General features: G+C 41.1%; 1 protein-coding gene across 4 annotated transcripts in view; it reads right to left on the minus strand.

Annotated features, from left to right (window-relative positions):
- Slc25a21 (solute carrier family 25 member 21) overlaps positions 1-26,869 on the minus strand; it is a 526,752-nt gene that overhangs the window by 7,601 nt on the left and 492,282 nt on the right. For 3 of the 4 annotated variants that reach the window (XM_051146419.1, XM_051146428.1, XM_051146410.1), the window contains exon 7: positions 15,423-15,587. The exons of the other annotated variant lie outside the window; for it this stretch is intronic. In XM_051146419.1, coding sequence (XP_051002376.1) covers positions 15,423-15,587 — 165 coding nt within the window. The remainder of the gene's footprint in view (positions 1-15,422; positions 15,588-26,869) is intronic. 4 annotated transcript variants of the gene reach the window in all.

A 26,869-nucleotide genomic window follows, 5' to 3' on the forward strand; every position in this document is an offset into this window, starting at 1 on the left:
GGTAAGTAGGAGAGAACTGACCTTTGAGAACTGTTCTCTGATGTTCACATGCATGCCTGCAACACAGACAATAGACACACACTCACACTCACACTCACACAACAAACTAACTAAAGACATTGAGATCCATTCTAGAAGCCAGTAATTTTGGTGCTCTTAGTAGGCAAAATAGAGGGTCAGTCACTGTGCTTATGGTGTAGCCAAAAGAATATTCTCATCAATTGCTTTCTGAATCGATGGCCAGTCTGTTCTTTTGACTTCATAATTTGCTTTGTGCTAGAATCCAGCTAGGGCTCGTAGGCCACAGCCAGCACTCTGGCCTTGCCTCTGATGCCTTCATTACACCACCGTGCACACAAAACTTCAGGATATTTTCATCAGGAATTTTCCTCTGTGTCCCCGAGACACTGTCTTAACCACAACCATCTCTCTCACCTATTCTATAGACAGCTCATTTTTGCATATATCTCTATATCACGCCAGGTTGCGAGCCCACAGGGCATTGACCACGCATCCCACTGCTTTGCATTGTCTGCCCTCCACAGGAGTGCTGTGGCACACACCTGTGCTCGCACACAAACTAAATAAGTAAGTTAACATAATTTTAGACGTATGAGTATTGCTATAAGTACAACTCTAAAGAGAAGTGAGAAAGGGATGAAGGAAAGGAAGGAGAGTAGAAGATGAGGCAGGGAGGGAGGGAACAGACAGGGAGAATGAATGAGTGCACAGAGACAAGGAAGCTCCACTTGTGGTTGTGGCCAGAGATCCACAAAGAGACCATCCATCATATCACACCCCTCCAGTGCATCGTATAAGTTCTAGGTGAAAGCATTTCCCTCCACATCAGTCAAAAGGCATCATAGATGTGAGGCTCACAGTTTACCACTACATGAAGGAAGAACAGAAGAAAGTCCCACCCCACAGGCCTAATTCCATAAAAACACTTGAAAACTCCCCTAACGTATGCTGATTAGTATGATGTGGAATTAATAAAACTCTGGCTGGAGGATGGATGGAGGCATAGCTGGAGAGAGTCTCGGTTAGGCAAGCAAATGGTTTTCCTGTGAAATGCATGCCTAGTGGCAGCCCGAAGGAGGTTAGGTGAGGCTGGGTGAGGAGGGGAAGACCAGTGCTTTGTGTTTGCTGAGGACACAGGTTGGGGAACAAGCGAGGATGACAGAGGGAGGAGTCAGTATTAAAATATTCATTGACACTGGACTAAGCCCACATGAAATGTAAGCATAGCACAGCTAAATGTCTTTATTTAGGCAGTTGCACATGTACAAGATGAAGACTATATCTAATCTGAGGCTTTTGATTGTCCATAAAGTTACATATATGCCAACATCTTGATGTAAAGCAACATAGATTTTTCCTCTTTTTAAAAAAATTTCATTCCCCAACAAATCCTTCCAAAATCCATCTCTGTATAGTTTCTATGTATTAGAAAACGCACTTTAGGTGTGAATCTTTAGATATGTGTATTTCAATGGAGTACACATAGAAGACAGGAAACAAAAAAAGAGGCCACGAGGGGGAGATCTCAAGGGAAGGGGATAGAATGAAGGTAGCATAAAATGGGAAAAGAAATAATAACAGAGGATTAAATGGAATGGGGGATGGGAGGGACTATGGGATGGGATAAATAATATTTAAAACATGAAAACCTAGTGTTAGTAGAAGTTTACACACACACACATACGTGCACACACAGGCACACATGCTCATATGAGGAAATTTAAATGGAGTTACTCTAGCTAACAGGGGACAGGGTACACAAGACACCATAGGTGTCAAGTAAACATCTCATTAGCAAGTATGGGTTACCTTTTTTTAAGCTGTTGGTCAGTGGGGGTCCCATGGGCCCCTCAGACATCACACATTATTGCCACTGATCTTGGTTACTCTCCAAAACTTGGTTGTAAGCACTTATTGCTGAAGAAAGCACACACTTGCATCATAGGACATGGAAAAGTCAAGCTTGTACTGAGCTGGACACTCCATCTCTACTAAATACCTTTCGTGGTGCTGGGGAGTGCTATTGCACAATGCTAAGGAGGAAGACAGTCAACAGCTATACAGCTGTTCATGAACCCTTCAAGCTACAATAATAAGAACCAGCCCAACTAGATGTGTCAATGATGCAGAAGTGGCATGGATGTTATGGACCTAATCAACCATTTTATAATAGGATTTAAAAAACCAGCCATCAAGATGCAACTCGTGCCTGGTACCATTAGCTGGGGGAAAACACCAAAACAAAACAATGAAACAAACAAAAGACATGGCCAGTTAGGTCAGAAGCCCCAAAAGAGAACCTAAGACTATTATTCTACTAAAGTAATAAACATTTCCCAAAACCGTTATCTTTATACCTACAGATTAGTGCGTCATGCACCCTTCACCAGAGAAAGGTCTTTCCTTCTTTCTTTCTTTCTTTTTTTTTTTTTTTGAGTATTGTGAGGGGTATTTAATGGCTGTGGCCTCACTTGCTGTTGCTGCCACAGAACACCTAACACTTGGTAACATATCTTTTTTTCTCTGACTTTTTTATTGATAATATTCATATTACATCTTAATTGTTATCCCATCCCTTGTATACTCCCATTTCTCCCTCCCTCTCACTTTCACCCTATTCCCCTCCTTTAAGACTGTGACTGATGGGAACCTCCTCCCCCTGTATATGATCCTAGGATGTCAAGTCTCTTCTTGGTGGCCTGCTATCCTTCCTCTGAGTGCCACCGGGCCTCCTCATGAAGGGGAAGTGGGCACCAGAATTCGTCCTTCATTGCTGGCAGGAATGCAAACTTGTACAACCACTTTGGAAATAGATCTGGTGCTATCTCAGAAAACTGGGAAAAGGGCTACTTCAAGACCCAGCTATTCCACTACTTGGAATATACCCAGAAGATGCTCCAGTACACAACAAGGACATATGCTCAACCATGTTCATAGCAGCCTTATTCATAATAGCTGGAACATCGAAACAGCCTAAGTGTCCCTCAGTAGAAGAATGGATAAAGAAACTGTGATACATTTACACTGTGGAATACTAATCAGCTATTAAAAACAAAATTCCCAAAATTTGTGGACAAATGGAACTAGAAATGATCATAATGAGTAAGTTAACCCAGAAGCAGAAAGACTCAAATGGTATATGCTTACTTATATCTGGACACTAGCCCAAGGGAGCATGTCCCATCAAAGTCTTCATTTACCAGGAAAGTGGGATAGAGATGAGTTCATCCTATTGAGACTCTATGTGAGAGAAGTATGGAAGATTGGGGAAATAGAAGGATCCAGAGGGTCCTAGAAACCTACAAGAAGAACACTATGATAAGCAGATCTGGGCCCAGGGGTTCTGTTCAAACTATGGCCCAACCAAGAACAGTACGTGCAGTAAGCAGCAAACCCCTACCCAGATCTAGCCAATGGACAGGACATTCTCCACAGTTAAGTGGAAAGTGGAGACTTTCCTTCCTTTCTTCCTTTCTTCCTTCCTTCCTTCTTTCTTTCTTTCCTTTTTTTTTTTTTTTTTTTTTTTTTTTTGAGACATAGTTTCTCTGTTTTAGGCCCAGCTATCCTGGAACTCACTCTGTAGACCAGGGTGGCCTTGTGCTCATAGAGATCTGCCTGCCTCTGCCTCCCAAGTGCTGAGACTAAAGGCATGTGCCACTACTGACTGCCTAGCTGAGAAGGTGCTTTTTCAGTAGATAGTGATTACTACAGAGACCCAGAACTGGTCCATGTGTAGAGAGTAAGAGATTATGGAGTGTTAAGCTAAATGGGACATCTATATCACATCCCTCCCCACAAAGCTCAGGGATTGTTGTCAGAGAAGGGGTAGGGAGATTATAAGAGCCAGAGGTTGTATATGACTTCAGCAAAACATCTTTACTGGACATGACAGCACCTTTACTCATACAAAGTCATAGCAGCTATTACTGCTTGCTCACACAAGACTTACACAGGACCAAGGCAGCTGGAAACCCCAGCATGGAAGGAATTCTACTCCACTAAGCAACCTGATTGCTTCTGGGAGAAGGAGAGTCAGGTTCTTTCAGAGATGCAGGCCCTGAGAGACTGCTCCTGCTCCAGTAGATGGTATACACCCAAGAGCACACAGGCAGCACCAACTGGACCCAGTGGGCTTAAAAAAATTATGTCTAACTCTTATCAAAGAAGCTTCCCTTTGTAGCAGATGGAGATCATTACAGAAAACCATAACAGGTCAAAATGCAGGGATCAAGTGATTGTGGGGTGCCAAGCCCCAGTGGATACATCTAAATATGGCTCTTAAGGTTCATGGAATATCATGTGAGAGGGGCCAGAGATATTGTAAGAACCAGAGGACCAGGAAGTCTGCTGTAAGACTGTGCCTTCTGAAATGTCAGGGAAGCTACTCTCAGGACACCTCAATAATGCGACTGCCTAAATAGGACCCGAACAGTGATGATGTCAGTTGACATGCAGACATGGAAAGGTGGAATCTCACAGGGTCCCACCCCCGGAGAAAGAACTAGTAAGTACTGCGAGAAGGAGAATTAGTCTTTCTCAGGGATGAGCCCGATACCAAATGGTCAGTCCTGAACTCAGAGACACACACCCCACACTAAACAGGTTAATGGGTTATTATTTATATAGTTCTGCTTCCACAGCTATAACAGTATTAATAAAAGAAAAAGATAACTTGACAGGGAGGGAGTAGGGGCATGGGAGAGATTAGAGGGAGGATGGCATGGTAGGGGTTAGAGGGAGGGGAAAGTGATACAATTATATTTTAATAAGATAAAAAAGAGCACATGAAGTTTGGAGGAAAAATCACTGGGGGAAATAGAGGAAGACTTGTGCAGAGGAAAAGAAAGATTTGATTGTAAAAAAATCATCATACACATGTACAAAAAATTTCAAAACAATAATAGAAAGAAAGATATATGTTCAGATCATGTGTATTCAGAATTGGTCATCTCAAAATTATAGCAATGTTTAACCTTGACATAGCCAAATTGGACACATCTTAAAACAGGAAGAGAGAGTGCACAGAAGACCACACCACTGGAAGGGTAGTTGAAGAATTACAGATAATGTCACTGGGCTAGTGGACCCAAACATTTGAAGAGGTATAGAGAAAATTGACTAATGGCACAAGCATGGGCCTTTAACTGCCCGATTCAAGTCTAATACAAGTTTGTAGAGATGGATACCACACTCTTTGGGGAGTCTGCTTTGGAACCTTTAAAGGGAAAAGGATATGCCTTGCTACATTCATCTTCGTGTATACCAGGCCTGACACATCATAGATGTTTCATCAGTACCTTAGGTCTCCTATATGAGGACACAACAAACAAAGAAGCAAGTCACAAGGAGGTCCATATACACACTTGTTAAACACCTGGGCACAACCACAAGGCAAATGATAGCAGCTCATCCTTGCTTTCCCCACAGCTGGCAAAGCTGGCCATCAACATGATGTGGTGTGCTGACGTCACAGTTGCCTCCTGGGGTCCGAGTGAGGAGCAGCCTGCGCCAGAGCGAACTGTATTTCTTTCTTTTTATAGAAGGAGTGTGTATTGTGGATGTTGCCTAGGTTTCAAGCTGACTAGGAGTAGTTAGTGTTCCATTTGCCCTTTCATCTTTCTAGCCTTGTCTCTATATTGCTGTTTTGTGCACAGACTTTGACAAAAGCATTTTGCCCTGATGTCATCTCATCATGCTGTTTTGTCCTCAGTGAAAAAATAAATCGGCTATTGAAGCTTAATTAAAACAGTACAGTTGTTTCCACTCGACAGATATCAGAAGAATCTATGGGAGTGTTTGTTTTCTCTTCATGTGAAATAATTTGGGGGAAATGCTAGCTCCTCACTCCACAAAAGGTCACTAAACTAAAATGAGATGGTTTAATTGATAAGCATTCTTTAAGGAATGTGGAATATTCCCAAGATTCTATCCTTGCAGGGCTCCGGCTTTTGGAAGGAAATCAAAGTCTTGTTAAGAGCCTGAATCTAAATGTAGCCATTCAGAAAATAGCCATGAAAATTCCTTCCCCCAACTAAGCTATCTGCTCTTTAAAGTATTCTGAAATGTAAAGTAATTTTCAAGGTCTTAGCCACTTAGCTCAAGTCATAAAATGTACAAAATGTCAAAAAGATTTATGATTTAAGCATAACAGTTATCACTTGATTGCTTCATGTAAGTTTCATGTTCAATATGTTCTTTGTAATTATGTGTTATCCATACATTTATATGGTTAGATAATACCTTCTGAGAGCTAATTAAGTTTTTGGGTATTATCATACAAAAGAGAAGTCAGTGTTTACACTTGGAAGCCAGTTGGGTTTTTATATTTTGGCATGCTTTGTCTATTCCTTACCTCAAAATAAACAATGACTCCTAGGAAAACTAGCCAACCAGAAGTCCCAAAACAAAATTCTAAAAGGTTGCAGTATCAAGGCAAGGGCCAGAACGAGAGGCTTTGATGGGCAGATGATCAAGTAGACGTCTTGGAATTGGCTTTACCCTTGAGCTCCCACTTCTGTACCTTCATAACACAAGTTTTCCACACTTACTTAGATAACATATGCTCAACATAACCCCCTAGTCAAAGCACGTAAGAGGAGTAAACTCTTAAAACTACATCTCTAAAAGGTTCCAGTCCAGTTAACTTTTGCAGTTTCTGCCTTCCGGTTCTCCACACACCAGCTTCCCTCAAGCTTCACACCAGCTTCCCTCAAGCTTCCATCTCCTCCCAAGGCACCAAGTCTCCTCCTGCTCCAGAGAAGTCACACGGTGCGGTGCTTGCTCTGTCTAGTGCCCTCATCCTCTTCACGTGAGCCTGACTAAAACTAACCCTGAGCTCAGCCTGCGTATTGCTACTGAGTAAGGCCTCTCTCTGCATCCTTACCCTACTCCACCATGGGTTGAGGAGAGTCAACGTTTCACAGCCTTATTATACCTGACTTCGCTATGGCCTTATAGCTGTCTTCGGAGAAGATTTGGCTCCTCAAATGGCGATTAGTTAAACTGCCATTTTCTTCCACTAGACTGTAAACCCCCGCTAAGGCAGGGGCAGTGGAGATGCTTAGAAAGACGATGCCTGGCCTGTGGTGGGTGGCGCCACTAATGCTTGTGGAACGCACGGATAGAACGGATTCACTGAGAATCTAGGTTTCTTGTACTTTGTTTCCGTCCACTTGGGTGGTGCCTGAGTGGAAACATTTTGCCTGAGGTTTATTTAAGAAAGTGTCTGAATCGCTGCCCCTTCCTCTCTGCCTTTCCCGATTTCTTCCTCCCCCAACACACACACTCTAGGGAGTCTGTGAAAACTGCCAATGAAAGATGCTCTTTTACCACAGCATCTTGTCACATACCCTGGAATTTCACAGAAACTATGTACTTGTAGCTTCCCCCAAGTGGTTCATAGAAAGGAGAGCTGTTCTTAATGAACCTTTAATGCTCCTGGCCTTCCTATTGCTGCGCGATTGGTAAGACTGATGATCAAGTGAGACAGAATCAAGGAAGGAAACTGTCATAAATTAAACCCTACAACGATCCAATTCTATTGAGATTCTTCTTTTCAAAATACAAACAGCTCAGTTTAAGTTCTCCGCTTGAATCCAAATGTGAATTTTCTATTCAGCTCACTGTACACCTTAGGGAAAGGGGTAGCTCTCAATCATACAGCCAACAGCACTGCACATTCCTTCTGATAAAGTGAAGGATGTCTGGCATTGTCTTTCAATGTTCTATAGGGGTTACAAAACAAAGATGATATTAAAAAGAAGAAAAGAGAAAATGGTTTTTATCCCTGGAAGGCAGTTTTGTTATGACTATTATCTTAGGAGAAAACAAAACTTACTTGACTTAATGCTGTCTCTAGTTAAGCGACTACAGGGACAGGCCTTAATGGTATATTAAGCAAGAATTATTGAATAGATGAAAAATTATTCTCTTAAACCCACATGTGTAATTTATATCATGACAGAATTTAACACAAAAACTCTATTATTCTTGGCACAATACCTGAGAACATCCTTAGCAGGAATGTAAACTAAAAATGTAGTTTAATATTTCTGACAGCTCTTATTTTTAGGTGTGGACATCTCCTATTATATTACTTATGGAAATACATGAATAGTAGCAAATATAGAAATAGGAAAAAATTATTAGAGGCACAGAGTGCTTTTACCTTATGATTCTAACAATGTGTCAATATAAAACACAATACACTATGAAGATCCCCAAAGCAGAATGGGAATGAAAGGTTTTGTTTTGTTTGTTTGTTTGTTTTTGGAGTGAAAACTTACTCCTGTAGATATTTGAAAAAGATGCCAGTATTTATGTCAATTAACATTTGATTCTCATGGGCTTTACTCTGAGGAGTGATGGCCTCTTTCCAGGGAGGGAGGGCAATTCTTCACAGTGCCATGCTGTTTTATTTCTGCGAGATGTGAATGAATGCCCTGGTAACTGAGTTAGGTAGTCACTTAATATCCCAAAGGGTCCTCTCTGTGTTGCAGCTGCTGACTATACAACACTAATGCCAGCTCCTAAAAACTAACCTGAAGGGATATAGCCCAGGGCCACACAGCCCAGTTCTTCCCAGGTTACGTCTACAGTCCTGTTCTAGGGATTGCGGCGTGTGAGTGTGGAATGGAGAGGGCAACTTTCCGGTCAGAATGAAGGAGAAGAGTTTAGTTATAATGTCCGGACATTCTGGCTGCTTTACTTGCTTAACATTTCATAACAATTTAAAACTGTTATAACATTTAAAATTTTGATTTTAAAGTGTGTGTGTGTGTGTATGTGTGTGCATGCGTGTGGTGTCTATGTGTGAGTATGTACATGTGGGTCTGAGTGTGTGTGTGTGTACATATGTGTGCAAGGGTTGTGCAGGTACTCGAGGAGGCCAAGCGGCATCGGATCCCCCTGAGAACTGGAGTTAACAGATGATTGTGAACTGTCTTATGAGGGTGCTGAGAATCATACTGGGGTCCTCTGGAAGAGCAGAAAGTGCTCTTAACCACCGACCCGTCTCTTCAGCCCTGAAATGTTCTAACCCTTTTATGGAGATCATTTCTGTGCAGCAAAATATAAATTAAAATGCGGAGTTAGGACTTGGGGGTATAGAGCAGGGCTGGGGTCTCTGGCTCAGGTTAATCGTGTTAGCAATCTTCACTTTTGAGACCTAACTGCCTCCTTGGTTTCCTTAGCAAAAATGAGTTATCATAAGATTCAGGTAAAATAATAAAGTCTACAAAAGTGGTTTCAATAGTGAAATGGAACCAAAAGTCAGAATAATGATATTTGAAAACTTTATATGCTAGAGACCGACAATCTGAAAAGCCAGTTGAGCTGCTGATATCTTGGCTATCTGAACTGAAATAACTGGGTTTAGTGTCTCAGATTCCTACTTTACCTCTGTAGACATATTTTACAGTTGGTTCAAATGTTCAAAAATGACTTGGGCAATCTGTTTTATAAAGTTCCATTAAATTTTTATTGATTTATTTATGTTATAAAATTAATACATACTAAATGTAAAAGCTTCCAACTGTTCAGAAGAGTGTATAGAAAGGACTTCCTTGCTTACTACCTCTTAGTTTCTCATACTCACTGGTCAATCTCTGTCTCTCTGTCTCTGTCTCACTCTCATATGCACACACACAGAGGCACACAGGCACAGACACACACACACACACACATACACACACACACACACGCATGTGCACGTCTCTCAAATTTTACTCCCAGAGCTAATCATTATAAACCATTTATTGCAAAAGCAAACCCTTTGAAGATGGAAAAATTCTGCAAGGCATTAGAGATTAAAAAAAAAAATTAAAGAAAAATCTAGAAGTATCTCATGCCAGTCAGAGTTGATGAAATCTCAAATTCCCTTGGAACAAGAGACTGAGCAATTGCTGGCTTAGGGAATTGAAACAATAACCCTGTAAACAGCCTGTCCAAAGTGGATGGCAAGAGACGGCCTACAGCAAACATGGGATAATGCCTTCAAGGAACACCACCTCCTCATCATGCTTTATAACAACTCGATGACGTTCTTCAACATGTTTTAATGATTATCATACCTTCCCCTTCACAAAGGATTGATTTATTATGGCTTAAATTTAAAGAATACTGGTTTCCCAGTTTTGAGTCAGGATTAGATTACAGAGCACATAAAATCAATGACTTTGTTCTAGGAAAGGAAAACACAGTGTTCGTTTAAGAGCAGAGAGAGCAGTCTGAGGGAACAGTTCCTCACGCACTTCTTCATACTGCTTCCAACACTGCCCGAACCTCATCTCCTGCTTCCCAGTGTTGTCATCAGCACCACCACGCTTAACACTTTTATGGTATCTTAACATTTATAAACTATTTTGTATATTGTTTATTTTAATTCTCAACATGACTTTATGCAATATAAAGAACCACCACAGCCTGCAGCTCAGAGCGGTGAGTGATTGGCTCAAGGCCATTGAGCTTTGAAGAAACGGGCCCTCTGCTTCCACAGAGGCTAACTGACCCTGACCAGCTGTGTCTGTCCAGCTCCGGCCCCTTCTTTCAAACCCTGGGACCCACACTCAGCCAGTAGACGCCACGTCTGCACTCTGTAGTCTCAAATGCAATTGGACTCAGTTTCCTGACTGAGCCTATAATTTCTTCTGTCATCTGGTTTCTCTTTTAGTGTGTTTCGCCTGGTGAAGGACATCATTACCCTTTCAGTTGCCTAATCAGAAATCTAAGTATCAATTTTATCACCTCATCATGTTATCTCAGCCCAGGCATATATTCTGTCACCATACCCTGTACATTCCCCATGACTATTTCTCAATCTGTCTATTTCACCTTGTCTTCACCACGAACCCTACAGTTCCAGGCCTTACAGTCCCACATTGAGATAGTCTCCATGTATGAATTTTGCTTTTCTCTTACCATCACCCACAACCTTCATTCTCACACCAAAACCAAAGTTATCAGATAATTATTCAGCTTAAACGCTCTTGGTGGCTTCGTAGCTATCTGGTTTGTATCTTTGCTCCTCATTAGAATTGATTTTGCAATTCAAAAGTACTATTCTTATATTTTTATAATATTGTCTTCCCTCCCTCAGCTTCACTCAGGTCTTTCCCCTAACCAACTTCTTTCTCACTTTTTGCCATTTTTCATTAAAATTTTCTACACAATATATTTTGATCATGTTTCCCCTCCCCCAATTCCTCTCAGATTCTCTCCACCCCTCTATCTACCCAAGTTTAGGTTCTGTCTTTTCCCCCATTCTTTTTTAGAAAAAAAAAAAAAAAAAACTCACAAGAATGAAAATTTTAAAATAAGAGGAAAAAAACCCTAAAGTAAAACCAAAACAAAAAACCCAACTCCCCCCAAAAACAACCCCCCAACTCTCCAAAATCCAAAGATGTTAGAACAGAAGAAAATGAAACAAAAAGTCCACAACCCCCCAAAATATTAAATTCTTTTTGTTTTGGCCAACTACTCACTCTTAGCAAAGAAACACACGCACACACATAAGAAAAGAGCCAGTACAAACCTGAGTCCATCTGCGTGTCTAACACTTTCCTGAGCAGGGGCTCTGTCCTGGGGTGCAGATGATACATCCAATGTCACTCCACTCAAGTAAACTGATTTCCTCTCTCCCATTAGCGTCTGAGTGACACTCACACCTGGTGACCCCTAGATTCTATGTGTCGCATTCCTCCTACCCTCCTGTATAGGGGGCCCAAGTGCCAAGATCATTAAACAAAAAAGGGGCAAGTTATTTTAGTTTGGAAACTAAAGTGTGGGAATGAAATTCTGAGCTCACATGGCAAATTTCATTACTGCCCTAAGTAGGTTATGATTTGAAATTGTTGATAGTCAAATAGCTAGGAAGCAATTCCTTGGCTTTCTCCGCTAGTGTAAAGTTGTAGAGAAAGGATTTCAGTAGAATTTATTGGGCTTTCACAATATACTGATACAGGGCCTCATTTTGCAGTGCAGGCTCACCTGAAACTCACTATTTAGCCCAGGTTGGTCTTGCCACAACCTCCCTACTTCAGTCTCTTAAGTGCTGGAATTATAGGTGTGAGCTACCATACCAGACAATATTTACTTTTTAAAATAATTATAAACCGTATTTCAACAGCTTCTTTATTAGCTATTACTTTGGATGGTATGTGAGAGAGTGAAGTGTCTGGGCTTGAGCTTTCATTGTGATAAGAATTATAACATAATTTAAAAGTCAATTCCAATTCTGCTGAAGAGGTGGAGGCAGGAGGATGGTGAGTTTAAAACAGGCCTGACATAGAGAGTATATTCAAGGCCAGAGTAGGGTAATGTAGTAAGGCTGTGTGCCTCAACAAAACAAAACAAAACAAAACAAAACAAACCAAAACAAAACAAAAAATTCCAAGAACCAATAACAACAAAACAAAAACAAAAACCATAACGAAAAATGTAACTTTTAAAAGATTTTTCTTAGGTTTGTTTTTATTTTATGTGGATGAATGTTTTGCCTGCATTTGTATGTATCACATGCTACCCACAGAGTCCAGAATAGGATGTCAGATCCCCTAGAACTGGAGTTACAGCCGGTTATGACCTGCCATGGGGATACTGGGAATTGAATCTGGGTCCTTTGCAATAGCCAACAAATGCCCTTAACCTCTGAGCCATCTCTCCAGCCCATATCTTTTGTTTAAAGAGTTAGGAGAGAACTTAATATTCCTTAGGGTCCTGGTTAATAAATTAAGCCTTTGTTTATTAGTCTAGCCTCAATGTAGGAAATGCTAGCTAACAGAAAATTCATTTGTTAAACACCCATTAACATTTCATTAAAAAGATTTACAAAAAAAAAAAAAAAATTGGACAGCCAAGTCTAGGGTGTCTTGGGAGAGCAGTTCACACCATGCCTTTCTGATTGCTCTATCCTCTGGAGCGTTGCCTGCACAGTGGTAGCCTGTCCATGCTGCTGAGGTCATTAAAATTTTAGTTATTTCCAAAATGCCTGCTCTGGCAGTCTACTGAAACAATGTGGGGAAAGCTATCTTGGCAATGTGAAAATCTCCATTTTAAGAAACATTTCCAAAACCAAACAACTCACCTCCTGGATACAAAGACCCTATTGTGTTATTTTCTTTTTCTTGGGGTTCCATTTGATTAGGGTGAGACTCGCTCTAGCTCTGAGCCTTCAACTGTATAAACTCTCTCCCAGCTTCCTGTACACTAACATCAATTAATACAGTGACTTCCCCCAAATGCCAAGGTATCCCTCAGGTGTGCAGTGAAAGGAAACACATTTTCCAGTCATTTCTTCCTTCATTCATGTGATTCATTTAATATGGATTTCCTGAGGACCTGCTCAGCACCAGGCAGTTTTAATCTCTGAGGATATAGCAGTGAAAAAAAAAATCCAGGAAAAGCTCCTGTTCTTGTTAAATTGTATTTTTATATGCGCTTTACGAACGAGGGTGGGAGATGAGAGCCGTGCAGACCTAGGCATGCTGTGGGGACAAGTGTTAGAAACATCCATTGTTTTTTAGACAACAGTGTTTTATTACATGTTAAAAATGCGATGAGACTTGTTTTAGAATAGCAGTCCAGTTTTAGAAAACTGGAATTGGAGAGTTTGTAAAGCATTTTCCACACATGATTAGAAGTAGTATTAGCTAATGACTGTCAACACATTGCTTGTCTGAATACAATCAAATTCTCTTTTTTTTTCATTAATTAATTTATTCACTTTTACAGTCTGATCGTAGCCCCACCCACCTCTTTCCAGTACTACCCTCACACCACTCCTCCCCTTTCTCAGAGAAGGGGAGGCCATCCCCACCCTGGACAATTGAACATTTTCAACATGCCTCTTTAGCGGCCTTTTTCGTGGCTTCTTGAGAGCCCCCTTGAGAAAAGGGAACACTTTCTGGAGTGCCTGGCATACAGAGAGACGCACTTGACATTTTGGTTGTGAGCCTAGCCTTTAATGGTTGAGCCATCTCTTTAATCCAAGAGAGGCGCTTAATTAAAGTGCTTATTGAAATAAGACATTGGATTCATATTAGTAACAAAAGTTGGTTTGCAAACAGGCAAGAAGAATGGATACTTTCTGTTTCCAAACACAAAGGATTGTGTGATCTTTTAAGATAATAAACTGCTAGGTTTTTCGTCTTTTTTTTTTTTTTTAGTTATGTACAACACTTAATAACTGTAGAATGCTTAACTTTAGAACAAAGTTTGAACTTGAAGATATTTCCTTATTGGTATTTTAAAGGTAGTGTCTTGTTATGTAGCTTATGGTTTCAAACTAGTGGTGATGCTCCTGCCTCAGCTTCCTGAGTTCTGAGATTACAGGTATGAGCCACTACTTGTGGATTATTTAATTAGCTTTGATGATCACCTGCATGTATAGGATGGACTGTGGTCACAGTCGCCATTAGCTTCTCTTGCTAGTTCCTGTGTCCCCAACTGTTCATCTTCCATTTATATGTATCTAGTAACATATATACATCTTACTGATCTTCTTGAATTGTTTTCTTAAATATAAATGAATCTACTTTATGTTACTTTAATAATATATGCATTAAAATACAGTCATGAATGTAATGATATAGCAGTGCTTAATTTATATAAATAATTTGTATAATCCAATTCATTGTATGCAGTTCACATGTGGCTCCAGACTTTGGGTAGCTGGAGAAATGGAGGAATTAAACACATCTCTAATGTTATCTGAGTTGAACTTTTTCAGAGTCTGAAACACAGACTTGTCATCATGCATGTCAAGCTCCGTGGAGGGGAGGCCCCGGGGTGTGTGAGTTACACGCACGCCATAGGCAGCTTTGTACTATAGGAGTTAGAAGACTTGTTGGCTTCTACAAGTCATCATCAAATGATAATGTAGTGAGCATCGTTGGTATAGTATAGCAAGAACAAACGACTTCAGAAGAGCGGGTTTAACCCTCGCCTAAGTGATTTTACAACATGCGATTTGAAATATAGCCTGACATTTCCCCCGTGACCTCAACTGATTTAGAGTATGGGGGAGGGGGAGCCACCCACTTTCATGTTTTTGAGAAAGTGGTGTGAGTGAAATAGAGATGAAATGATGACACAGTTTGTAGACATTTCCATTAGTGATTGAATGAAAATCATTCACATCTAAATGGGACATTCTTTGTGGAGGTTATCCTCCCCATCAAGACTTGGGTTCAGGTTCAGCTTTACTATTGATCTTCGTAGACTTTATCTTTGAAGTCTCATTTTTCTGGATTTGAAAGGGAAAGAATAGCACTCAACATATAGGCTGACGGGGTCAAATAGATAAGGGGTGTGAATTTGGTTAGGCACAGCAAATACTCTATAGATGAAGCTACGCACATTGGTAGGCTTTCCACCCAACAGATCCTAAATGATTCTATAGTTACCTTACTGGACGGAATAACGTTCTTGACATTGTGGTAGAAGCCAAAATAAACCATGTTGAAAATTCCATTACGCCCCAGAGTTGCCGTAAATCCTTTGTTGAGGCCCTGGAGCCCCAAGCCTTCCTTCTTAATGATTTGTCTTGCATACGCAAAAGTAGATGGTTGCTGTTTGAGAGAGAAGCCAAGCAAGATACATCATTTTGGGACCATGAAGTGCAGCACATTACTATACTAATGTCCTTTCATGCCAGAATTATGAGGAATTATTTTTCCAAACAGGAAAAAAAAATCATGTTTATATCTGGGTTTTTAAAGATTACAACTCCTTTCTGCAACCCCCCCACAAAACACCCAAAATTTTATGCATAGCAGGAGGCTTTATAAAGAATATTTGGCAGAGGAAAAACATCTTTTGCAGAGTTAGTGAAACTAATGCCATGTAATAATTACCATCACTTTCAACATGTAAATAATTGTATCCAGTTCTGGCTTACCCACTCTAAAGGAGGGATTATCCATAGAGATACATTAGAAATCCACAACTTTATGTCATCCAAAAGGAATTCATATTTGGCTCCTCAGCCTAGAATGTTTATAAATTATGCTTTTTTCAAGCTAATGTTAAAAGTAGTCTCAAATCCATTGCTTCAGTGAATTTAGCTCATGCTAGTTCAGAAATTGACCATGGGTAAACAGTTGTTGATAATACTCTTTACATAGGTGGGTAATCCCTGTGTGTATCACATGCTGTGACACCTATGGACCAATGGCACTGGGTGTAACAGGTTGTCTTTAATGTATTCTTTTTTTTGCATTATAATTTCTTTATTAATTCATTCATATTACATCTCAATTGTTGTCCCATCCCATGTATCCTCCCATTCCCCTCATAGCCGGAACATGGAAACAGCCTAAGTGTCCCTCAGTAGAAGAATGGATAAAGAAACTGTGGTACATCTACACTATGGAATACTACTCAGCTATTAAAAACAAGGAATTTCCAAAATTTGTGAACAAATGGATTGAAGTAGAAATGATCATAATGAGTGAGTTAACCAGAAGCAGAAAGACTCTCAAATGGTATATACTCACTTATAACTGGACACTAACCCAAGAGGCATGTCCCATGAAAGTCCTCACTTACCAGCAAAGTGGGATAGAGGTGAGGACATCTTATTAGGACTCTAGGTGAGAGAAGCATGGGAGAGTGGAGAAATAGAAGGATCCAGAGGGTCCTAGAAACCTACAAGAAGAACACTAGGGTGGATCTGGGCCCAGGAGTTCTGCTCAAAATATGGTACCAACCAACGTATTCTTTTCTGACCCTCTGGTTATTACCAAGACTGAAATACCTTTCCTGCCTGAATCCAATCTGATGATGCCTTTGGAGCTTGCTAAAAAGTGCACTCTGGTTCTCTTGGAGGTTCACCTTCATTACAACAGTTACAACCATTTGCATGAGGTTTTAAGACTATGAGTGATTGTTCCTCTTTGGGGGTGCTTTCCATGAGAGATCCCAACTTCTCTTAGTGTTTAATTTTTCCCACATGAGGCAAGCACTGACACAACACCTGATTGGTGTTCTGTGACAGCATATTGCTGCAGTGGCCACAGCACCGTGGCATATTTTGGACTCAGAGTATTATCTCATCATTTGAAATTAAAACCATATCAGCAGCTGAACAGAAGGAAAGAAAACCAAACAAGGCCTTTCACCTAACTGGTAATTTATGCTCTGTGATTAGCACAATATATTTAAATGTGCCTACTTATCTAGCAAACACTATAGTTTTCATCAATGAAAATCTTTAAAAAATTCCAACTAGCTACAATTCTATTTTTAAAATATATTTTATTAATTTATTCATATTACATCTCAATTGTTATCCCATCCCTTGTATCCTCTCATTCCTTCCTCCTTCCCATTTTCCCCTTACTCCCCTCCCCTATGACTGTGACTGAGGGGGACCTCCTCCCCCTGTATATGCTCATAGGGTATCAAGTCTCTTCTTGGTAGCCTGCTATCCTTCCTCTGAATGCCACCAGGCCTCCCCATCTAGGGGATGTGGTTAAAAATGGGGCACCAGAGTTCATGTGAAAGTCAGACCCCACTCTCCACTCAATTGTGGAGAATGTTCTGTCCATTGGCTAGATCTGTGTAGATCTTTTTTTTTTTTTTTTTTCATTTATGAGGATTAATTACAATAAGTCACCCTAAGCAAGCCCTTCTTTGTAATGTGAAAATACCACGTGAGAATGTACCTTGAAGCAACAAAATACATCTCACAAGGAAACCCAAAAAAATTCTCTTGAGGCTAAAGTCTATTCTGTTTTCCAGTGGGCCTTTTTATGTGTGCTGTGGTGTGTTGACTAACACCCAAATCATGTCAGTTCTCAAAAGTAATGAGAAGTTGTCTGCAGGCTCATGTCTGGAAGTGCTGAGCAAGCCACATAGCTATCTGCTTCCTTAGCTAAGGAAGGCAGCACAGAGGCGGGGAGGGATAAGGGCATGCTTCAGGGCAGGAGGAACAGGGCAGGCAGGAGGATTCCCAGCCTAGACTGACCGAATCAAGTATGCCCTCTTCTCCACTCGCCCTCATCTAACATTCCAGAGGGCAGGAGGGAGCTTTTAATTTTTCATTCACTTGTATTTTTTATTTTTTATATATAGACAGTTTGTCTGTATGTAGGTCATCATACAGTGTGTGTGTGTGTGTGTCTGTGTGTGTGAGTGTGAGACTGTGGTGCTCAAGGAAACCAGAATACAGCTTAGGATCTCCCAAAACTGGAGGTGCAGATGGTTGCAAGCCACCACCTGGGTGCTAGAGATTGAACCGGGGTCATCTGGAAGAGCAGCCTGTGCTCTTAGCCACTGAGATCTCTCCCCAAAGGTTATTCTTATGACTGTCTGTTTGTTTTGAGACAGGGTCTCTCTATTATGTGGCTATATCCTGGAATTCACTATGTAGACCAGGCTGGCCTTGAATTTACAAAGATCCACCTGCTTCTGCCTCACGAGTGCTGGGATTAAAGGTGTGTGCTGCCACGCCCTGCTTCAGTGGATATTCTTGAAAATGTAGACACCAGTGGTCCCCAAAGGGTCTGGACAGGTTTTACTGTTTAAAAACCACAGTGTGCTGAATCATCAGGATTGAGATGCTCCATTTAAATGTAAGTTGGGTAGTACCGTTTCTCCTTATCTTGAAAACATATCTCAATGAAATATTCAAATGGTGTTTGTTGACTGACTAATCCATGAGGTTTGCGTGTGTGGGTGGTGGGTGGTACAATAAAGTGGAACTCGTAGAGGTTGAACTCATGCTTTTCTGAGTGTGAGCTGTCACTGTTAATAAGTATTTCAGAGGCCAATGGACTAAGTATAAACAATAACCTAGAGTCAGACAGCTCCAGGCCGGAGGCTCGGCAACACCATTTACTAACTTTTTAAAGTATTTCACTCTCTCTGATCATCACTTCATTTATTTATAAACAAGGATAATAACAGAATCCTCCTTATAGGACTGCTGTTGTGATGACTAAGCCTACGGATGCAGTCCAATGTAAGCACTCAGTGTATGTTGGCTTTGCAATAATAACAACAATTATCACTGGCAATAATAAGAAGCTATGATAATAAAATGATGGATATCAATTTCTTGATACTCAAAACAATGGCAATGACCTGGCCGCATTCACAGAGGACCTGGGTGCAGGTCCTCGCACCACAGTGCACAGACATACCTGCAGGCAACACACACACACATAAAAGAAAACGGCGAAGCTGGTTGGAGAGGGCGGAGGGACTTGCTTCTTCCAACACCTGGCTTTCCTTTCCTTTCCCAGATTGCTGGATTCTGATGAAATCCTCCAGAAATGCATGCTGGAAGTGAGGCAACAGGTCCGTTCCTCGGAGACCCAACCTAATCCGTGGCCTGGCTAAGGATCCCCTCCAGGGGCAGCACCTCAGTTCAGTGCCCACTCTCCTTTCTGCAGCAGCAGATCCTACCCCTGGCGTTACTGCCCTTGTTAAGAACACTCTACTGGTGACACGAGCTCCACTAGAAGACCAACAGAGCCAATTAACTGGAGCCCAGAGGGGTCTGTGGAGTCTGAAGCACCAACCAAGAACCCTGCATGGACTGGACCTGGTTCCTCTGCATACATGTAGCCGATGAGCCACTTAGGCTTCATGTGGATCTCCATGTGGGGAGCGGGAACTGTCTCTGACATGGACTCCGTTGCCTGCATTTTGATCACTTCCCCCTGGCTCAACTGCCTTGCCAAGCCACAGGGAAAAGAGGACAAACTCACTCCTAATGTGACTTATTGAGCTAGGGTGGGTGCATGGGGGGGGCTTCACCTTTTCTGAGGAATAGGAAGGGAGGGTGGGACTGGGCGGAGAGGAAGGAGGGCTATGATAGGGATGTAAAGTGAACAAATACATTAATTAATTAAAAAAACCCTCTTTACTTGGTAAACCCACAGGAAAGGACTCTGGGGAGTCAAGGTTGAGAACGAAGAGACACACAATCTGAGCCTCTGCTGTGGGGCTTTCATGTGTGCTGTCAGGTACCTGATCTCACAGGGTAGGTGGTAATGTCAGAACTCAAACAGAGACATTTGCACTCTATTCAGCTCTGACATCCGTATGACAGATTTGCTTTTCTCACCAACCCTGTAAAGTGGGCAGCAGATACCCTGTATCATCAGGTTTTTAGTGGGAGGAGTGAGAGAATCAAACCTAATGAAGCAGAATACTGATAATAAATGGCTTGACCAGAATTTTCCCTCTAGGTGTTCTTTCACCACGCTCATCCTTGTAATAGGTGATACGATTTTCAGGACTCATGCATCCAACTACTGCAAGTTGCAGATATGTAACAGTTTATAAATTTTTTTAATGGAAAGTTGGAGTTTTGTATAACAAGAAATCTGAGTCCCAGTACCTGTAAGAACTGGGAGTTTGACAGACTACCTTTCTGCTTCATTCAGGGATCTTGTGTCACACACATGTAAGCAAATATTCAATTAGAAAGGGAAAACATGACTTCCACTGGGATGCTTAAATAGTAAAATGTAGAATCATTTTGACTAGATCTCTGCAAACACAGGAAATTTTACTAAACTTATTTGATTACTGGCCTTGCCTTTAAAAACAAAATGGTGAGCGATTAGCATCATCAGCCAAATGATCCCAACACTATCCAGCCCTGCATGAGGTCAATTTCCTTGTGACATTTAGATTCAGTTCAATTTTCATATTTGGTTACAGACTGTGGGCCAACTGCCTTCTAATTCTCCAAGATGTACCTTTCCTGGTCAGCTGCAGAGCTGTAGGATGGAAGGACAGGGGGATTGGGATGCAGGTAATGTTATAGGGTGCAGGTAATATTATTGGATGTAGGTAATATTGATAGGCAAGTCTCTCTTGAGTGCTGGGATGATAGGAGTGAGCCCTTAGCTCAAATTTGATTTCAGTGACTGTCAAGTGCTAACAATGAAAATTCCATGTTCTTCCACACATATGCTGAATACCTATCACTCCTATAGTCCATATCATACTGCTTTCATTATAATCTAGAAATGGAGCAATAATATTTTGCTTTATCTTTCATTTGGATAGACATGCTTACAATTTTTTGCACATATTATCAAAAGGCTCCACAAATGTTATGGACCTATGGACTACAATTCATCACTAGAAAGCCCTTAAAAAGAAGTTTAATCAAAAAAAAAGAAACCCAGTAAAATAAGCTAAAAAACAGAAAAATGTTTCATAGTTTCACTTGTTTTGTTTTTGTTTTTTGTTTTTTTGAGACAAGGTTTCTCTGTGTAGCTCTGGCTGTCCTGCAGCTGCTTTGTAGACCAAGCTGGCCTTGAACTCAGAGATCCACCTGCTTTGCCTCCCCAAGTGCTGGCATTACAGGCGTGGGCCACGGCATCTGTCTGGTCTCACTTTTGTTTTTTTTTAATTGAAAAAGAAAATAATTCATATTACATCTCAATTGCTCTCCCATTCCGTGCATCCTCCCATTCCTCCCTCTCTCCCTCTCTCCCACTTTCACCCCATTTCCCTTCCCTATGACTGTGACTGAGGGGGACCTCCTCCCCCTGAGTATGATGCTAGGGTATCAAGTCTCTTCTTGGTAGTCTGCTGTCCTTCCTCTGAGTGCCACTGGGCCTCCCCATCAAGGGGACATGGTCAAATATGGGGCACCAGAGTTTGTGTGAGAGTCAGTCCCCACTCTCCACTTAACTGTGGAGAATGTCCTGTCCCTTGGCTAGATCTGGGTAATGGTTTGATGATGACTGCATGTATTGTCTTTGGTTGGTGCCATAGATCAAGCAGAACCCCTGGGCCCAGATCCACCCATCATAATGTTCTTCTTGTAGGTTTCTAGGACCCTCTGAATCCCTCTATTTCCCCATCTCCTATAGTTCTCTCAACTAGAGTCCCAATAGGATGCCCTCACCTCTATCCCACTTTTCTGGTAAGTGAAGACTTTCATGGGACATGCCCCTTGGGCTAGTGTCCAGATATAAGTGAGTATATACCATTTGAGTCTCTCTGCTTCTGGGTTAGTTCACTCATTATGATCATTTCTAGTTCAATCCATTTGTCCACAAATTTTGGAAATTCCTTGTTTTTAATAGCTGAGTAGTATTCCATAGTGTAAATGTACTACAGTTTCTTTATCCATTCTTCTACTGAGGGACATTTAGGCTGTTTCCATGTTCTGGCTATTATGAATAAGGCCGCTATGAACATAGTTGAGCATATGTCCCTGGTCTCACTTTTTTAAGAGAAGTTTTTATTGGAGTATGTCTAGCCACTCAGAGGCCACATCCCCAGAAAAGAATCGATGCCCCCTCCCTTTCAGCTATCAGTTGCCAATAGCTCCTCAGCACGCAGTAGGACTTCATGAGCCCCTTTCCTATCCGTATAGGATAAATTTAAAAACAAACCCCAAAAGGCCAAATATACAGAGATGGAGAATCAAACCATAATTACCAGGGCAGGAAGAAAGACAGTGAGTGGGGATATTAAGGTCAAGAAGTAGCGGATATGTAGGATGAGCAAGCTTAGTGATCTAAGATCCGATATTAGGACCACCGTTAAGAAAGTTGTTCTTTTTGGGAGGCTTGTTAAATAAGTAGATTTTGGCTGCTCTTGCTACACAAAATATAGCTATGTAAGATTATATGTTGATTTGCTTCAGTGCAGTAATTGCTTTATTTACGGTTGATTTTTACTTATGTTTATGTGTCCACCACTCCTGTGTGTGTATGTACACATCTGTGTAGCTGCCCACAGAGGCCAGAAGAGTGCACTGGTTGCCCTGGAACTGAAGTCATAAGTAATTGTAAGCTGCCCAATGTGAATGCTAGGAACTGAGCATGGTCCCCTGGAAGAGCCATGCCCCTTACTTGTAACCATTTATTATTTTTTTTTCAATCTATAAGTATTCCTAAACATTATCTTGGAAGCCTCAAATATACACAATGAAATATATTTAAATCATAAAATTTAAAAGTTCAAAGAACATACACAAGTTAGAAAATAATCTTTTGCATAAATCATGCTTCCAGGTACCACTGGGGCACCGATCCTTTACTCTTTGAGAGCCCAGCACTACCAACAAATCACAAAGATCATTTATGGCAGCCTGAGCTAGTTTTCCTGGAGTTGTTCCATCTAACTACTGACCAGAGTTGGCTCTGATCAGCTTGTGAGATCACAGACCGAGGTTTTAGGTATTATTCCCTGGTAAATAGCTAGCAGGGTGTGGCCAGTAATACAGGCACATGTTGCAAATAGATTCCTCCATCTCTAAGGCCAAGGAGGAGCTCTGAGCACACTGTCAGAGGGTAGGTAGCACACCTGTGTTCCTTCATCTGCTTCAGAAGGTGAGACGAATGATGCTGCCTCTTAATGCTCAGTGTGTGCGGCTGTTGCTCTGTGTAGCATCATGTGGCTGGAAGGCAAACCGGAGGAGGCTCTGTCCAGTGGATTGGGGCTCTGTAAGTGGACCTTGGGAAGAATACCTCTTTGTGCAAGGGAAACCCAGTTGCCTCATTCAGGTAGGAAAATATGCTAGCTCTTCAGGAGACAAACAATCATCTACACTTTTCATTACTCAAATCAGGTCTTGAAGCATTTTCATAAATTTGAAAGAAGAAAAAAAGGAACAAAAACTTTCCTTTCACATAATAAGGTAGAAGTGAAAAAAGGATTGGGGCTTAAAAATACACATTTATCTTAGCCTTGATACTTCATTGATTAACCTATTATTTTAAGAGGACATGGTTATAAACAAAAAAGACAAGCCCAATAGAATGTCATTTTGTCCTGACCTTTCTTTAGCCTCTCTCTCTCTATTTTTTATAATATAAATGGTTTTTCTTTTTATTAATTTATTCTTGTTACATCTCAATGTTTATCCCATCCTTGTATCCTCCCATTCCTCCCCCCCCCCATTTTCCCATTATTCCCCTCCCCTATGACTGTTCCTGAGGGGGACCTCCTCCTATATATTCTCATAGGGTATCAAGTCTCTTCTTGGTAACCTGCTGTCCTTCCTCTGAGTGCCACCAGGTCTCCCCCTCCAGGGAACATGGTCAAATGTGAGGCACCAGAGTACGTGAGAAAGCCATATCACACTCTCCACTCAACTGTGGAGAATGTTCTGACCATTGGCTAGATCTGGGTAGGGGTTTAAAGTTTACCACCTATATTGTCCTTGGCTGGTGCCTTAGTTTGAGCAGGACCCCTGGGCCCAAATCTACCTATCATATTGTTCAAAAATTCAAGCGACACCACATGCTATCGAGGATGTGGGGAGAGAGGAACACTCCTTCATTGCTGGTGGGAATGCAAACTAGTACAGCCACTTTGGAAATCTATCTGGTGCTATCTCAGAAAACTGGGAATAGGGCTTCCTCAAGACCCAGCTATTCCACTCCTTGGAATATACCCAGAAGATGTTCCAGCACATAACAAGAACATATGCTCAACCATGTTCATAGCAGCCTTATTCATAATAGCCAGAACATGGAAACAGCCTAAGTGTCCCTCAGTAGAAGAATAGATAAAGAAACTGTGGTACATATACACTATGGAATACTACTCAGCTATTAAAAACAAGGAATTCCCGAAATTTGTGGATAAATGGATTGAACTAGAAATGATCATAATGAGTGAGTTAACCCAGAAGCAGAAAGACTCAAATGGTATATACTCACTTATATCTGCATACTAGCCCAAGGGGCATGTCCCAGGAAAGCCTTCACTTACCAGGAAACTGGGATAGAGGGGAGGGCATCCTATTGGGACTCTAAATGAGAGACGCATGAGAGAATAGCAAAATAAAAGGATACAGAGGGTCCTAGAAATCTACAAGTAGCCTCTCTTTTTAATATTTATTTATATTTTATTTTATTTGTATGGGTATTTTGACTGCTTCTGTGTATATATGTGTACTGCATGTATGCCTGGTGCCCACAGAGGTCAGAAGAGGATGCTGCATCCCTTGGAACTGGAATTATGGATGGTTCTGAGCTGCCACATGGGAGCTGGGAACTGAACGCAGGTCCTCTGTAGGAACAGCTAGTACTTTTGGCCACTGATTCATCTCTTCAGCCCTGACATAGGTCTCTTAAGTACTCTGTGTATGGAGGACAATCTGATGTCAACAATCTCTCCCCAATGCTGAGCCACAAATCTATGTCAACACCAAGCTCATGTCCCATAATCACTCATAGGGGATCATGGGGACACTGTTCATCCCTGAGTTGTTGGAAGATTATGAAGGAAGTCAACAATGCTGTAGCCACAGAGACTACTGCTGGGAGGCATGGGTGTGTGTGTGTGTGTGTGTGTAGGCATGGGAGTTTCACTTTGTTAAAGCTTCAGATGCACTCTCTGTGGATTTTCCTTTGTGCTTCTTGATCATCCCAGCTTCTTTATTCCAACAGAAGCAACATGGCTGGCTAAAAAGTGATGCTCTCGTTAATGGTCAGTTCCTTAGAGTTAGTAGCATGAGGGGCCTTGCCTTACGTATTTACAAGATAGGAACAAACCTCAGCCTTACAGAGATACTGAGAGGATCTGAAATGTCGAACAAGTGTAGGAAAAAGTAGATAAGTTTACAGGGCAACTAGCAGGGTAAGAGGAGAGAGAAATGGTGGGAGAAGCCAGCACTTTTCTTTCTCTTGCTATTATTTGATTTATTATATATATATATATATTACTAACTTAATAGTTTATAACTGTACATAACACATTTTCAATATTAAGTAAATGGTAAAACCATGTAAGTTGTCTTGCAGTGTCTGGCATGTAGATGTCCTATAAATGGGAGCCATTATCATTACTTCTAAGTCTTGGTTTTTGAAAGCAAAAACCTAGGGTTCATGGATCAGCCAAGTGGAAGAATCAAATCTACTTTCTGTGAATAATAACAGAGAGGCTACTTGGCTGCTGCTTTTGGCTTTGTTGAAAGATAACTATGGGAACGAATGCACAGGCACAGCTCTCGGTTCTGCCCACAAGCACCACAGACTGGAAAGAGCAACAAAGTACTGAATAGTCACTAGCCAGGGCCTCCTATGGTGACTCAAGAAGCGTCTGAACATGACACATCATCATGGTCATTGGCCATTCCCTTGTCACTGGCTTCTCACACTTTGTAAACACAGCTATACACTCATCTATATGTCAACTGACTTTTCATTTCCTTTCTTGAAAGAGCCACTATGAAACACATCTACCTATATTGACCCTAATGTATTTAAGTTTAATAAAGTATTTGTTGCTTATCTACAGAGAAAGTGTTGCATATGATCTAATTGGTCTCTGGTCGATTATTAAGCTTCCAGACTAAAGTGTGCGGAACGATACTTAACGGTATTATATAAAACCACAAGCAAATCCTGAACTAATTTTAAAAAATGTGTTCTTTAAAGATTCAGCATCAATTATCTATTTGCTATCTGTTTATCAAGCCTTAAAATTATGATTACAGAGCAAGTATGTTGGAGACTATTCCTTTCCTGGATTAAACATCTTTAAAAACCAAATAGGACCAAGACAGGTCTTTTCAATTTTCTACAGGTTTAGTTTAATATTTAAGGGTGAGAATGATTATGCTCTTGTGCAATGTAGACAAAAATGACCAAGGAAAAGAACAACCTGTGTCCCAGCCACACATCAGAGGCAAATCCTATAGACCCCAAGGGAAGGAAAATAACCCTTTAGCCAAATAATAACTTTGAAGTAGATTTCAAAGCAGAGAGAAAAACTGGGAAACAATTCATACAGGATTTTGCTCCTGGGGAAAAAGTCAATTTTTCCAGGCTAGCAGAAAGCATGCCAAACACCACTCAGCTTAACACAAGTGATAGGGGGCTTCTAATTCTTAGAACTACACAGACAAAAAGCAATGCAT

This window comes from Acomys russatus, chromosome 1 (assembly GCF_903995435.1).
Source record: "Acomys russatus chromosome 1, mAcoRus1.1, whole genome shotgun sequence".
Classification (NCBI taxonomy): Eukaryota; Metazoa; Chordata; class Mammalia; order Rodentia; family Muridae; genus Acomys; species Acomys russatus.